At 48.5% G+C, this 16074-nt stretch overlaps 1 protein-coding gene across 3 annotated transcripts in view; it reads left to right on the forward strand.

Moving 5' to 3' along the window:
• Positions 1–14009, forward strand: part of prdm10 (PR domain containing 10) — a 187255-nt gene extending 173246 nt beyond the window's left edge. For 2 of the 3 annotated variants that reach the window (XM_070894241.1, XM_070894242.1), the window contains exons 22-23: positions 7912–8012; positions 12668–14009. In XM_070894241.1, the coding sequence (XP_070750342.1) occupies positions 7912–8012; positions 12668–12847 (281 nt within the window). In that variant the 3' untranslated portion in view covers positions 12848–14009. Of the gene's footprint in view, positions 1–7911; positions 8013–12667 lie in introns of those variants that run through there. The other variant, XM_070894243.1, reaches the window with a different exon arrangement.
• Positions 14010–16074: the final 2065 nt, after the last annotated feature.

Raw genomic sequence — 16074 nt, forward strand, 5'->3', positions numbered from 1 at the left:
GGGTGATACCAGAAATGAGAGGCTATACTTATCAGGAAAGGATGTACAGGCTGGGTCTCTTTTCTCTTGAAAATAGAAGGCTCAGGAGTGACCCAAAAGAGGTCTTTAAAATTATGAAAGATTTTGATAGTGGATACAGAGAGAATGTTTCCACTTGTGGGGAAGAGCACAACTAACATAAGATAGTCACCCCAAGACATCCCAACTCTTCAAATCTTCAAGACATCTATCCTAATTCCAATCCTATAGAGTCACCAAGAAATCCAATAGGGAATTCAGAAGAAACTTCTTTATCCAAAGAGTGATGAGAATGTGGAACTCGCTACCACAGGGAGTGGATGAAGCGAGTAGTATCGTTGCATTTATGGGGAGGCTAGGGAGAAAAGAGGGTTACGCTGATAGATTTAGATGAGGAAAAATGGGAGGAGATTCGAGTGGAGCAGCCACTGGTTGGGCTAAATTGCCTGTTTCTGTGCTGTATATCCTATGTAATCCAATGGAGTTTATAAGCGTGATTGACTGAACCCAAGGGAGAAAGCTTGCATATATTTTGGATGCTGCCTTTGTCACATGCAGAGATCATTGCACTCATTTAAGGTAGGAAAGAGTGCACGGAGAACAGCAGCAATCAAAGGGCTTTCAGCACAGGAGAAGTGGGAAGTACAGGACGAAAAAAAGAAGACTGACTTGCATTTAATATAGTGCCTTTCATCATCTCAGGAAGTCCCAAAGTGCTTCACAGTCGATGAAGTACTTTTGAAGTGTAATCACTGTCTTAATGTAGGGCACACGGCAGCCAATTTGTGCTCAGCAAGCTCCCACAACGTGTAATGAGATAATGATAAGATAATCTGTGCTGTACCTGCCCTGGGAGTGTTTGATGGGAGGTTTACTCTATATCTAGCCGATGCTACACCTGCCCTGGGAGTGTTTGATGAGACAGTGCGGAAGGTGCAATTCCCTCCAGCATATTTGGGAGTACTTAGACACTGAAATTAGAAGTATCGATCCGCACTGACAGCCCTTACCGTGATGGCCGTAAAATTCACAAATAAAATGGGGTTTTTTCATTCATGAGATGTGGCGTCGTTGGTAAGGCCAGCATTTATTGCCCATCCCTAATTGCCCTTGAGAAGATGTTGGTGACCGCCTTCTTAAACCGCTGCAGTCCGTGTGGTGATGGAACTCCTACAGTGCTGTTAGGGAGGGAGTTCCAGGATTTTGACCCAGCCACGATGAAGGAACGTCGATATACTTCCAAGTCAGGATGGTGTGAGAATTGGAGGGGAACTTCGAGATGATGGTGTTCCCATGCGCCTGTTGCTCTTGTCCTTCTAGGTGGTAGAGGTCGCGGTTTGGAAGGTGCTGCTGAAGAAGCATCCTGTAGATGGTGCACACTGCAGCCACGGTGCGCCGGTGGTGCAGGGAGTGAATGTTTAAGGTGGTGGATGAGGTGCCAATCAAGCGGGTTGCTTTTTCCTGGATGGTGTCGAGCTTCTTGAGTGTTGTTGGAGCTGCACTCATCCAGGCAAGTGCAGAGTATTCCATCACACTCCTGACTTGTGGTGGAAAGGCTTTGGGGAGTCAGGAGGTGAGACACTCGCTGCAGAATACCCAGTCTGTGACCTGCTCTTGTTGCCACAGTATTTATGCTGCTGGTCCAGTTAAGTTTCTGGTCAATGGTGATCCCTAGGATGTTGATGGCGGGAGATTCGGCGATGGTAATGCCGTTGAATGTCAAGGGGCGATGGTTAGACTCTCGCTTGTGTGGCGCGAATGTTACTTGCCACTTATCAGCCCAAGCCTGAATGCCGTCCAGGTCTTGCTGCATGTGGGCAGAGACTGCTCCATTATCTGAGGAGTTGCGGATGGCACTGAACACTGCAGTCATCGTTGATGAAGCAGCTGAAGATGGTTGGGCCTGGCACACTGTCCTGAGGAACTCCTGCAGCAATGTCTTGGGGCTGAGATGATTGACCTCCAACCATCACAACCATCTTCCTTTGTGCTAGGTATGACTCCTGGAGAGTTTTCCCCCTGATTCCTATTGACTTCAGTTTTACTAGGACTCCTTGATGCCACATTTGGTCAAATGCTGCCTTGTTGTCAAGGCCAGTCACTCTCACTGCACCTCTGGACCAAGGCTGTAATGAGATCAGGAACCAAGTGGTCCTGACAGAACCCAAACTGGGCATCGGTGAGCAAATGCTGCTTGATAGAACTGTCGACGACACCTTCCATCACTTTGCTGATGATTGAGAGTAGACTGATGGGGCAGTAATTGACCAAATTGGATTTGTCCTGCTTTTTGTGGACAGGACATATGTGGGCAGTATTCCACATAGAGGTGTGGCTAGTTCTGGAGCACAAGTCTACAGCCGGGATGTTGTTGGAGCCCATTGCCTTTGCTGTATCCAGTGCGCTCAGCTGCTTCCTGATGTGACATGTAGTGAATCAAATTGGCTGAAGACTGGCTTCTGTGATGGTTAAAACCACAGGAAGAGATCGATATGGATCATCCACTCGGCACTTCTGGCTGAAGATGGTTGCAAACGCTTCAGCCTTGTCATGTGCTGGGCTCCGCCATCGTTGAAGATGGGGATATTCATGGAGCCTCCTCCTCCTGTTAGTTGTTTGATGGTCCACCACCATTCACAACTGGATGTGGCAGGACTGCAGAGCCTTGCGCTGATCCATTGGTTGTGGGATCGCTTAGCCCTGTCTATAGAATGCTGCTTCCACTGTTTAACATGCATGTAGTCCTGTGTTGCAGCTTCCCCAGATTGGTACCTCATTTTTAGGTACGCCTGGTGCTGCTCCTGGCATGCTCTTCTACACTCCTCATTGAACCAGGGTTGGTCCCCTGGCCTGATGGTAATGGTAGATTGAGGGATATGCCGGGCCATGAGGTTACAGATTGTGGTGGAATACCATTCTGCTGCTGCTGATGGCTCCCAGCGCCTCATGGATGCCCAGTTTTAAGCTGCTAGATCTGTTCTGAATCTATCCCATTTAGCATGGTGGTAATGCCATACAACACGATGGAGGGTGTCCTCAGTGTGCACACGGGGCATCAATCTCCACAATGACTGTGCGGTGGTCACTGCTACCAATGCTGTCATGGGCAGATGCATCTGTGACAGGTAGATTGGTGAGGACGAGGTCAAGTAGATTTTTCCCTCGTGTTGGTTCTCTCACCACCTGCTGCAGGCCCAGTCTGGCAGCTATTTCTTAGAATCATAGAATCAAAGAAATTTACAGCACGGATCGAGGCCATTTTGACCCATCATGTCCGCGCCGGCCAACCAAGAGCTACTCAGCCTAATCCTACCTTCTAGCTCTTGGTCCGTAGCCTTGTAGGTTACAAGTGCACATACAAGTATTTTTGAAATGTGGTGAGGTTTCTGCCTCTACCACCCTTTCAGGCAGTGAGTTCCAGACCCCCACCACCCTTTGGGTGAAGAAATGTACCCTCGTATCTCCTCTAAACCTCCCCCGTTTACTTTAAATCTGTGCTCCCTGGTTGTTGACCCCTCTGCCAAGGGAAACAGGTCCTTCCTATCCACTCTGTCCAGCCCCCTCATCATTTTATACACCGCAATCAGGCCTCCGCTCGGTCTCCTCTGTTCCAAAGAAAACAGACCGAGCATCTCCAATCCTTCCTCATAGCCAAAATTCTCCAGTCCAGGCAACATTCTTGTATATCTCCTCTGATCCTTTCCAGTGCAATCACATATTTCCTGTAATGTGGTGACCAGAACTGCACACTGCTCCAGCTGCGGCCTAACCAGTGTTTTATACAGTTCAAGCATAACCTCCTTGCTCTTGTATTCCATGTCTCGACTTATAATGGCAAGTATTCCATATGCCTTCTTAACTACCTTATCTACCTGGCCTGCTACCTTCAGGAATCTGTGGACCTGCACTCCAAGGTCCCTTTGTTCCACTACACTTTTCAGTATCGTACCATTTAATGTGTATTCCCTTGCCTTGCTAGACCTCCCCAGATGCATTACCTCACACTTATTGGATTGAATTCCATTTGCCACTGTTCTGCCCACCTGACCAGTGCATTGATATCTTCCAGCTTTCTTTTTCATTATCAACCACACAGCCGATTTTAGTATCATCTGCAAACTTCTAAATCATGCCCCCAACATTTAAGTCCAAGTTACTGATATATACCATAAAAAGTAAGGGACCCAGCACTGAGCCCTGTGGAACCCCACTAGATACAGCCTTCCAGTCACAAAAACACCCATCAACCATTACCCTTTGCTTCCTACCTCTGAGCCAATTTTGGATCCAACTTACCACTTTACCCTGGATCGCAAGGGCTTTTACTTTCGTGACCAGTCTGAAAAGCTTTGCTAAAGTCCATATACACTACATCATATGTCCTCTTCGAGTAACCAAGTCCTGAAGGATCGGTCAGTAGTGGTGCTAACGAGCCACTCGTGATGATGGACATTGAAGTCCTCCACCCAGAGTACATTCTGTGCCCTCGCTACTCTCAGTGCTTCTTCCAAGTGGTGTTCGACATGGAGGAGGATAGGTGGTAATCAGCAGGAGGTTTCCTTGCCTATGCTTGACCCGAAGCCATGAATCTTTATGGGGTCCAGAGTTAATGTTGAGGACTCCCAGGGCCACTCCCACCCGACTGTATACCACTGAGCTGCCACCCCTGGTGGGTCTGTCCTGCCGGTGGGACAGGACATACCCAGGGATGGTGATGGAGGAGTCTGGGACATTGGCTGAAAGGTATGATTCTGTGAGTATGACTATGTCAGGCTGTTACTTGACAAATCTGTGGGACAGCTCTCCCAATTTTGGCTCAAATTCACAGATGTTGGTGAGAAGGACTTTGCCGGGTCGACTGGGCTGGGTGTGCTGTTGTCGTGTCCGTAGCTGAGGTCGATGTCGGGTGATCCGTCCATTTTTTAAATTCTTATTGTTTCTCGTCGTGGATTTGTTACAACTGAGTGGCTTGCTAGGGCATTTCAGAGGGCATTTAAGAGTCAACCACATGGCGGTGGGTCTGGAGTCCCATATAGGCCATACCGGGTAAGGGCAGCAGATTTCCTTCCCTGAAGGACATTAGTGAACCCGATGGGCTTTTGCGACAATCTGGTAGTTTCTTGGTCTGACGCTAGCATTTTTATTCCAGATTGATTTAATTAACTGAATTTAAATTCCCCAGCTGCCGTGGTAGGATTTGAACTCCGGTCTCTGGATCATTAGTCCAGGCCTCTGGATTACTAGCCCAGTAAGATTACCACTATGCTACTGTTCCGCAATGAATGTAAATATGAGAATACTGTGATCCATCTCGGCTCCCATTTAACAAGTTGCATGTAGACTCCTCAGTTGACCCAAGTAATTACCACCTGTGTGTGATCGAATTAGTCTGTTCCAATTTGTCGGTCAGCCACATGCAGTGCTTTTAGAAACATAGAAAATAGGTGCAGGAGTAGGCCATCCGGCCCTTCGAGCCTGTACCACCATTCAATAAGATCATGGCTGATCATTCCTTCAGTACCACGTTCCTGCTTTCTCTCCATATCCCTTGATCCTTTTAGCCGTAAGGGCCATATTGAACTCCCTCTTGAATATATCCAATGAACTGGCATCAACAACTCTCTGCGGTAGGGAATTCCACAGGTTAACAACTCTCTGAGTGAAGAAGTTTCTCCTCATCTCAGTCCTAAATGGCTTACCCCTTATCCTAAGGCTATGTCCCCTGGTCCTGGACTTCCCCAACATCGGGAACAATCTAACCTCATCTAACCTGTCCAGTCCCGTCAGAATTTTATATGTTTCTATGAGATCCCCTCTCATCCTTCTAAACTCCAGTGAATACAGGCCCAGTCAATCCAGTCTCTCCTCATATGTCAGTCCTGCCATCCCAGGAATCAGTCTGGTGAACCTTCGCTGCACTCCCTCAATAGCAAGAATGTCCTTCCTCAGATTAGGAGACCAAAACTGAACACAATATTCCAGGTGGGGCCTCATGAAGGCCCTGTACAACTGCAGTAAGACTTCCCTGCTCCTATACTCAAATCCCCTTGCTATGAAGGCCACATACCATTTGCCGCCTTCACCGCCTGCTGTACCTGCATGCCAACCTTCAATGACTGATGAATCATGACACCCAGGTCTCTCTGCACCTCCCCTTTTCCTAATCTGCTGCCATTCAGATAATATTCTGTCTTTGTGTTTTTGCCCCCACAGTGGATAACCTCACATTTATCCACATTATACTGCATCTGCCATGTATTTGCCACCCGCCTAACCTGTCCAAGTCACCTGCGGCCTCTTGGCGTCCTCCTCACAGCTCACACCGCCACCCAGTTTAGTGTCGTCTGCAAACTTGGAGATATTACACTCAATTCCATCATCCAAATCATTAATATATATTGTAAAGATCTGGGGTCCCAGCACTGAGCCCTGCGTCACTCCACTAGTCACTGCATGCCATTCTGAAAAGGACCCGTTAATCCCGGCTCTCTGCTTCCTGTCTGCCAACCAGTTCTCTAATCCCGTCAGTACATTACCACCAATACCAAGTGCTTTGATTTTGCACACCAATCTCTTGTGAGGGACCTTGTCAAACGCCTTTTGAAAGTCCAAATACACCATATCCACTGGTTCTCCTCTGTCCACTCTACTAGTTACATCCTCAAAAAATTCCAGAAGATTTGTCAAGCATGATTTCCCCTTCATAAATCCATGCTGACTTGGACCAATTCTATCACTGCTTTCCAAATGTGCTGCTATATTGTGCATGTTTTTTGTGCAAATTGCCCGCAATGGCTTCTCTTCCCGCACCATTATCTCTGCTGTCTCCCAAAGATCTATCCATGTTCCTTTCCCATCCATGTGCTACCCCTCGGCGACATCATTCAAAAACATATCAGTTTCCACACGTACGCTGACGATACCCAGTTCTATCTCTCGACCCCTCCACTGTCTCTAATTTGTCAGATGGTTTGGCCAACATCCAGTACTGGATGGGAAGAAATTCCCTGTAACTAAAAATTGGGAAGTCTGGAACCATTGTCTTTGGTCACTGCCACCAACCCCGTTCCCTAACCACCGACTCCATTCCTATCCCTGGAAAATGTCTGAGGTTGAACCAGACCATTCGCAACCTTTGTGTTGTATTTGACCCCGAGGTGAGCTTCCGACCACACATACGTTCCATCACCAAGCCTGGCTACTTCCACCTCTAACATCACCCGACTTCCCCCTGCCTCAGCTCATCTACTGCTGAAACCCCTATCCATGCATTTGTTACCTATAAATTTGACTCTTCTAACACTCTCCTGGATGGCCTCCCATCTCTCACTCTCCTTAAACTTGAGTTCATCCAAGACTCTGCTTCCTGTATCCTAACTCGCACCAAGTCCCGTTCACACATCACCCCTGTGTTCACTGACTTACACTGGCTCCCGGCCTAGCAATGCTTCAATTTAAAAATTCTCATCCATGTTTTCAAATTCATCTATGGCCTCGCCCCTCCCAATTTCCCTCCCGAGCCTCTTGCAGACCCACAACCCTCTGAGGTCTCTGCGCTCCTCCAATTCCAGATTTTAATCACACCACCATTGGCGACTGTGCTTTTACTTACCTAGGACCCAAGCTCTGGAATTCCCTCCCTAAACCTCTTTGCCTCTCTACCCCTCTCTTCCTTTAAGACACTCCTTTCTTTCCTAATATCTCCTATGTGGCTTGGTGTCAAATTTTGTTAATGCACTTTTGAAGCGCGTTAGAACATTTTACTACGTTAAAGGTGCTATATAAATGCAAGTTGCTGGGGTTGTTACTGTACGCCAGGCCTGGGCTCTGTATTGCTGGCCATGTCTTGTTTCAGTCTGTGGTTAAAGCCTTCCCATTGTCTTTGTGTTGCAGCCTCTGAGGTTCAGATGATGACCATTCCTCAGACTCAGTACGTTATCGCAGAGGCTCCTGTGACCACAGTGAACAGCGGCCAGGTGAAGGCAGTAACCCAGGTAAGTTCATTCGCAGCTCCTGCATTACATCTGCAGAAAGTTGCTGGCTCTGGTGTTGAGATGACCGGTTTCTCCCTTCAGTTGGAAAGAGGACATTCCCCTTTTAATGATTGTGACCTGAATGTTTTACCAGCTTCTGGGAGGTCTGTGATCACAGAATGACACAGCACAGAAGGAGGCCATTCATCCCATTGTGACTGTTTGGTAGAACTATCCAATTAGTCCCACTCCCCTTTCCCCAGAACCCTGGAAATATTTTCCCATCAAGGGTTTCTCCAGTTCCCATTGCTAGTCAATCTGTTTCCTCCACCCTTTCAGGCAGTGCGTTCCAGACCACAACAACTCGCTGCGTAAAATAATGTTTCCTCACGTCGCCTCTGGTTCTTTTGCCAGTCACCTTAATTCTGTGCTCTAGTTACTGACCCTTCTGCCACTGAAAAAAATTTCTCCTTCTTTACTCTATCCAAAGCGTTCATGATTTTGAACACTTCAATTAAATCTGCTCCATGGAGAACAACCCAGCTTCTCCAATCTCTCACATAACTGAAGTCCCTCGTCCCTGGTTCCATTTGAGTAAATCTCTGCTGCACTCTCTCTGAAGCCTTGATATCCTTCCCCATGTCTGGTGCCCAAAATTGATCATAATAGTCTAGCTGAGGCCTAACCAGTGTTTTATAAAGGTTTAGCATAACTTTCTTGCTTTTGTACTCAATGCCTCTATTTATAAAGGCCAGGATCCCGTACACGAACAGCCTTCTCAACTTGTCCTGTCACCTTCAAAGATGTGTGTATATATAGTCCCAGCTCTCTCTTCCTGCGCCTCCTTTCAAATTGAACCGTTTAATTTGTATTGCCGCTCCTCATTCTCCCTATCAAAATGCATCACTTCGCACTTGTCCTCTGCCACGTATCCGCCCATTTTACCAATTTGTCTGTCATTTTGAAGCCTGTTACACTCCTCCTCATTTTTACTACATTATAATTTACTACAGTACTACGATATAACTCGAGCTGAATTTTCCTGGTATATTCTGAAAGGGATTACCCTGTCACTGGTGATATCTTTAGCAGCCAATGCCAGTTCACACGACTGGCCTGACATGAGGTATAATCACAAGTTATTAGCTGAGAATTTTCTGCTCATTGCCTCTCTGTTTAACTTCCCCTTTCCCCCAAAGGCACTGCATCTGGTTGGAGTGTGATTCCGTGGGCAACAGGCGCACTTGGTCACCTCGTACAAAATGGCCAGACAGTTCTTTCAGCGTCCGGAGGTCCTTGTATTCACGCCTGAGCCCACCCCACATCCACCCATGCTCACCTTCCAGCAGCAGTGCTCAGGAACAGGAAACCCGGCTGATCTCCCCGCCCCCCCCCCCATCCCTAACCCACGGGAGCTGAAACCAGTTGCTATACCCCTACCACTGCTAACTCAACATAGGCTACCGATTGAAGGTGGGATCGTTTGGGCCCACCATGTTTCCATCTCTCTTGCGGTTTGTGACCTCCAGTAAATACTGTGGCTCTGATGCTGGCCATCGGAAGACAATGCAGCGGGCATTGTCCTGCTCTCTGTGACATCCTCAAACATACTGAGTGGGGGGTGGAGGGAGGATGGGAAGGTCTGTGAGTGGGGGGTGGGGGGCGATGGGAAGGTCTGTGAGTGGGGGCGGGGCGATAGGAAGGTCTGTGAGTGGGGGGGGGTGGCGGGCGATGGATAGGTCTGTGAGTGGGGGGGGTGCGATGGGAAGGTCTGTGAGTGGGGGGGGGGCGATGGGAAGGTCTGAGTGGGGGGGGGGCGATGGGAAGGTCTGAGTGGGGGGGGGGCGATGGGAAGGTCTGAGTGGGGGGGGGCGATGGGAAGGTCTGAGTGGGGGGGGGCGATGGGAAGGTCTGAGTGGCGGGGGGGCGATGGAAAGGTCTGTGGGAGGGGGTGGGAAGGTCTGTGAATGGGGGGGGCGATGGGAAGGTTTGTGAGTGGGGGGGGCGATGGGAAGGTTTGTGAGTGGGGGGGGATGGGAAGGTCTATGGGTGGGGGGGAGGATGGGAAGGTCTGTGGGTGGGGGGGCGATGGGAAGGTCTGTGGGTGGGGGGTCGATGGGAAGGTCTGTGAGTGGGGGGGGATGGGAAGGTCTGTGGGTGGGGGGGAGGATGGGAAGGTCTGAGTGGGGGGGCGATGGGAAGGTCTGTGGGTGGGGGGGAGAGGATGGGAAGGTCTGTGAGTGGGAGGGGGGGAGGATGGGAAGGTCTGTGAGTGGGGGGGGGGGGGGCGGAGGATGGGAAGGTCTGTCCGGGGGGGGGGGGGTGGAAGGATGGGAAGGTCTGTGAGTGGGGGGGGGGATGGGAAGGTCTGTCCAGGGGGGGGGGGGGAGGATGGGAAGGTCTGTGAGTGGGGGGGGAGGATGGGAAGGTCTGTGGGTGGGGGGGGGGGTGCGATGGGAAGGTCTGTGGGGGGGGGGGGGCGATGGGAAGGTCTGTGAGTCGGGGGTGCGAAGGGAAGGTCTGAGTGGGGGGGGGCAATGGGAAGGTCTGTGAGTGGGGGGGGTGGGAAGGTCTGTGAATGGGGGGGGCGGCGATGGGAAGGTCTGTGGCGGGGGGAAGGTCTGTGGGGGGGTGGGAAGGTCTGTGAGTGGGGGGGGTGATGGGAAGGTCTGTCGGTGGGGGGGGAGGATGGGAAGGTCTGTGGGTGGGGGGGGGGAGGATGGGAAGGTCTATGGGGGGAGGGGGGAGAATGGGAAGGTCTATGGGGGGAGGGGGGAGGATGGGAAGGTCTATGTGGGGGAGGGGAGAGGATGGGAAGGTCTTGGAAGGGGGGAGGATGGGAAGGTCTATGGGGGTGGGAGGGATGGGAAGGTCTGTGGGTGGGAGTGGGGGGTTGGGAAGGTCTGGGGCGGGGGGGGGGGGGCGGGGAATGGTCTGTGGGGAGGCCGGGGGTGGGGTTGGAAAGCTCTGTGTGAGTGGGAGCTATCACCAGTTGGGTAGAAACACTTTGGGGGCTTTGTTCAATAGCAGAACCTGCAAATGAATGCATGACACAAAGTAATGGAGTGCATGGAAAGGGCCTGCTCTGTGTTTAACAGTGTCTCAGACACACTGTCGCCTATCTCACTCCCTACCCCCAACTGAAGAACACACGAACTTGAGGGACAGCTCAACCTTCGCAACCTTTTCGCTCCACACACACACCGTTATCTCCTCAACCTGTTTACCCTGTCTCTTTCATTATCTTTCCCTTATTCCACAATTCTATTATCCCTCCTGACTTCCCATTCTGCTTCTGATTCCCTTATTTTTAACTTGTGTTCATGATGTTTGAACCCTTTACTTCAGTGAACAGTTTGTCTGAATTCATTTTGACAATTCCTTTGTAACATTCAGCTGGGTCTCTTGAAAAACCAACCTTAGCCTGTTATTCTGTGTAAACGATACTTAGTAAAGTAGCTTAAACTTTTCCCTTTCTTTAAGCAGTAGCTGGATAAACACATGAGTGAGGAAGGGGTAGGGGGAGATGTTGATGGGGTGAGATGAAGTATGGTGGGAGGAGGCTGGTGTGGAGCATAAACCCCGGCACGGACCAGATGGGCGAATGGCCTGTTTTGTGCTCCCAAGGACGTTTTACAATGTTAAAGGCACTATATAAATGCAAGTTGTCGTCATTGTTACATAGAATTTTACAGCACAAAACAGGCCATTCGGCCCAACTGGCCCTTCATGGGAGCGTTGCCGAACAAAAATTGCCACTGAGCCAAAGAAGGAGATATTAGGACGGGTGAGGCGGGTTTTAAGGAGGACAGGCAGAGAGGTTTAGGGAGGGATTTCCAGAGCTTAGGACCAAGGTGGCTGAAGGCACGGCCACCAATGATGGGGTAAAGGAAAATGGAGCGTTTGACAACACGGATGAGAATTTTAAATTTGAGGTGTTGCTGGACCATGATCCAGTGTAAGTTAGCGAGCACGGGCGATGGGTGAATAGGACAGAGCAAGCGGAAGGAGCGCACAACAACCCAGACACCCCACCCACCCGTCCCTCCAACCACTGTCTGCCCCACCTGTGACAGAGACTGTAGGTCCCACGTCAGACTCCTCAGTCACCTGAGAACTCCTATTAGTGTGGAAGCAAGTCATCCTTGACTCCGAGGGACTGCCGCCGAAGGAGAAGATGGGATACGGGCAGCAGAGTTTTGGGTGAGCTTCAGTTTATGGAGGATCGGAGGCTGCCAGGACAGCATTGGATTAATCAAGTCTGGAGGTAACAAAAGCACGGATGAGGGTTTCAGCAACAGATGATGTGAGGCGGAGCAGAGACGGGTGATATTTCGGAGATGAAAGTAGGTGGTCTGTGATGAGGATGTGGGGACGGAGGATCAGCTTGGGGTCAAATTGGGCGCCAGGGTTATGAACAGTGTGGTTGAGCCTTGGACAATGGCCAGGGAGAGGGATGGAGTCAGTGGCTCGGGAATGCAGTTTGTGGCAGAGACCAAAGCCAACGGCTTCTGTGTTCCCAATATTTAGTAAGAGGACATTTCACTTTATCCAGGACTGGATGTCGGACAAGTTGTCTGACAAATCAGAGGCACTGGAGAATGTAATGTGCGTTTTAGCAGGAAAGGGAACTTCATGGCAAATGCACAACCTTTAACATGTGTTTTCTTTTACAGACTCATTATGTGATATCAGAAGGACAGCCCGAGCTGGACTTGAAGCAGAATGCTGCAGTACGGCTTGGTGTACCTCAGACACAGGCAGACACCTCCCTACAGCAGCAGAATGCACAGTTCATCATTACCTCAACAGCTAATGGCAATGGAACTACTGAGGTGCCAATCACAAAACCCTAGCAGTCACTTGCTGGAAGCTGTTCCTCCCCAGATTCACAGCAGCTCCACTGGGAGTGGAGTTACAACTTGTGGCATGCATTTTATAAATGGAAAGAGAGAGAGCAGAGACTGTTGTCTTTACAGCTTTTCCCTTCCACGTACCTCACCCTTCCCTCATCACCTTCCCCCTTGGGAGACGCAGTAGAGCAAAGGGCAGGGGATCAGGACATTGGGGTTGCTAATGATAGTGTGGGCTCCACCAGATCGAGCTGATTATGTCATTGCTTAGGAACTGGACCCTGTTTTTTTTTTAAAGAAATCATTTGGAGGAAATGGAAAGAAATAAGGTGGGAAAGGACTGATGAACTGACCAGCTCTGTTCACAAACCCTCACACCAATCATTCTCATTGCCTTTTGGCCAAGTGAGCTGCGTGGTCACCAACCTGCCAAGTACGTCCGAGAGAGACTGGGCCCGAGATGAACTCCCATTGGATGTAATCCAGGAGTTTATCGCTGAGGGCTTGGTATTACCCATCAGAACTCCTGCAGAGGTGGATGGACAGCGAGCTGGATTCTTGAAGTGTCAACACATTGAGTGAGCCACAGTGTTCAGGCGAGTTTGTAGCTGAAGAATCAACAGGAAAATTCACTGCTGGACTTGGGCGTGTTCTCGGGCTGCGACACAGAGGATTCCTTCTGCAGGTCGTGTTCCTCTCTGGGTCTGTTCCCCCAGAACTGTACAGGGATGAGTGCAATCTGGTCAACTTGAAACTGACACAAACATGGCAAGCACACATGCAGCCCAGCGCATGCACAGGCCGAGGGTCGCATTCTGTTCACTTGTTACAAACAGACTAAGGTGGAAAAGTTTTAGTGAATGAGATTTTAATGCTTTATTATTTAAAAGTTTGTTAACTGTAAATTTCTGTGGTTGTATCATTAGAGAAGCTGTGTTCTATAAACAAGTGTTCAAAAGATCAATAAAAATATAAACCTGGACTCACTGATTCCGCTCCTCTCCCCAGCACTTATCCTGCCCCATTGATTGCTGCTTACCCCCAACACCCACGTCATGTGTAAGGAGCCAGGATACTGCAGGGGAGGGGGCAGGGCCAGAGATCCAGAGTCAGTGCTCTTTACATTGCAATGGTTTAAAAACATCTCGTTTCTAATTGTGAAATACTTCTGATTATCACTTGACTTTTGTTGTGCTGATCTGCTGTGCTGCAACACGAGATGTGCAGTGATAATGTGCTGAGAATGAAAGTCGGTGCTGATGCAGTAAGAACACCAGGAAATAGGATGGGACAGGAACTCAGTCAGCTCCTGGTCTGGTCTTTCAGTAAATGGGAACTGGGGTGCCTGAATTCCCACTTCTTCAACAAACAAACTCTTTCAATTTGCTCTTTTAATATATTGGAAGAGTTACTGGGACTTACTGGATTTTGAATATCTCACCACTCGATGCTTAAAAAGAAATGTCAAACTGAACCAATCACATGGCACTGTTTCAATTATTTCTCTCCCACCTGTAACCAAGTCGACTTCCAACATCATATCGGGATAGACTCAGTACAGGACCTGAGCTGCAGCCAATGTTTAACTGCTTATGTACTGTCATTGGATTGAAAGGAAAAGCCACAGAACCAAAAATGTTGGAGCCTAATTGTGCTTTAGGCACTACAGGTAAAGGGAAAACAAAAAGATGTGAAGTGATTAAACCAAGAGAGAGAAATAAGAATTGTGAGATTAAAACATTAGAGCAGAAGGACAGGTTAGGGTGTGTGGCCCAAATAAGTTCTTTATCCAAACGAACGGCGTGTAAAGGACAAAATAAATGAATTGCAGACGCAAATTCAACTTGGAGCCATTATTGAAACATGGCTGCAAGACTATCAGGACTGGGGACTAAATATACCTGGTTATACGGTCTACAGGACAAATCGGGAAAATGGCAGAGAGGGGGGGAGTAGCCTTAGTGATTAAGGATAAAATCATTTCAATGAGGGGTAAGCAGGCATTGGAAACTTTATAGGTAGAATTAAGAAATAGAAAAGGATTTAAGACCGTAGGGGGAGCTGGGAGCAGCTGTGAAGTAGTAGAGTGTATGAATGCAGAGATGAGACAAACATGTGGTAAAGGCAGGGTGGTTTTAATGGGTGATTTAACTTGCATATAGATTGGAATAAGCAAACCATCTCATGTCAGAAACGTAGTGAATTTCTTGAGTGTATTCAGGATAGTTTTCTGCAACAATATGTTCTGGAACCAACAAGGGTGCAGGCCATATTAGATTTAGTGATGAGCCAGATTTAGTTCGAGGCTAACGACACGTGAACATTTATCTAATAATGATCAATGTTGTGTCTGAAAGGGACAAACATGAAACAGCGACTGAGATTCTAGATTTGGGTCAGGCTGCCTTCAGTGCGATCAGACCGAGACTGCCCTCAGTAAAGAGCTCTACTTGCCAAAAAAAACAGCTATGGAAGTGGCAAGGGACAGCATAAAAATAAAGGAAGAAGCATACAAAAATAAACAACAGCTCAGATCCTGGCGAATGGGAGAGAGACAAAGAACAAAAGGTGACAAAAAGAGAGTATGAGAAGAAGCTTGCAAATCTTATCAAAACCAACAGAATTTTTTTTAATTATAGGAAAAATTGGATGGTCAGGAGCAATGTGGGCTCCTTGAAAACTGATCAATGTGATACTCTACATGAACGTAGTGGGCAGGAGAATGTCTGGATGGTAATTATACAGACATCCAGAAGGCATTTGATAAAGTCTGTTTGTTTGCTAGAGTTACAGATCATGGAATTGAAAGCAAATTATTGACCTGGTTAGGAAATTGGCTATGGGATTTGAGCAGGTACTCAAGAACATAAGAAATAGGAGCAGGAGTAGGACATTTGGCCCCTCGAGCCTGCTCCGCCATTTAATAAGGTCATGGCTGATCTGATCATGGACTCAGTTCCACTTCCCTGCCCACTCCCCATAACCCTTTACTCCCTTATTGCTCAAAAATCTGTCTCCACCTTAAATATATTCAAAGACCCAGTCTCCACAGTTCTCTGGGGCAGTGAACTCCAATGACTATAGACTCAACCTTTCCTCATAAGTCAATCCCCTCATCTCCAGAATCAACCGAGTGAACTTTCTCTGAACAGCCTCCAATGCAAGTATATCCTTTCTTAAACATGGAGACCAAAACTACGCAGTACTCCAGGTGTGGCCTCACCAATACC

This window comes from Pristiophorus japonicus, chromosome 11 (assembly GCF_044704955.1).
Source record: "Pristiophorus japonicus isolate sPriJap1 chromosome 11, sPriJap1.hap1, whole genome shotgun sequence".
NCBI classification, from domain to species: Eukaryota; Metazoa; Chordata; class Chondrichthyes; family Pristiophoridae; genus Pristiophorus; species Pristiophorus japonicus.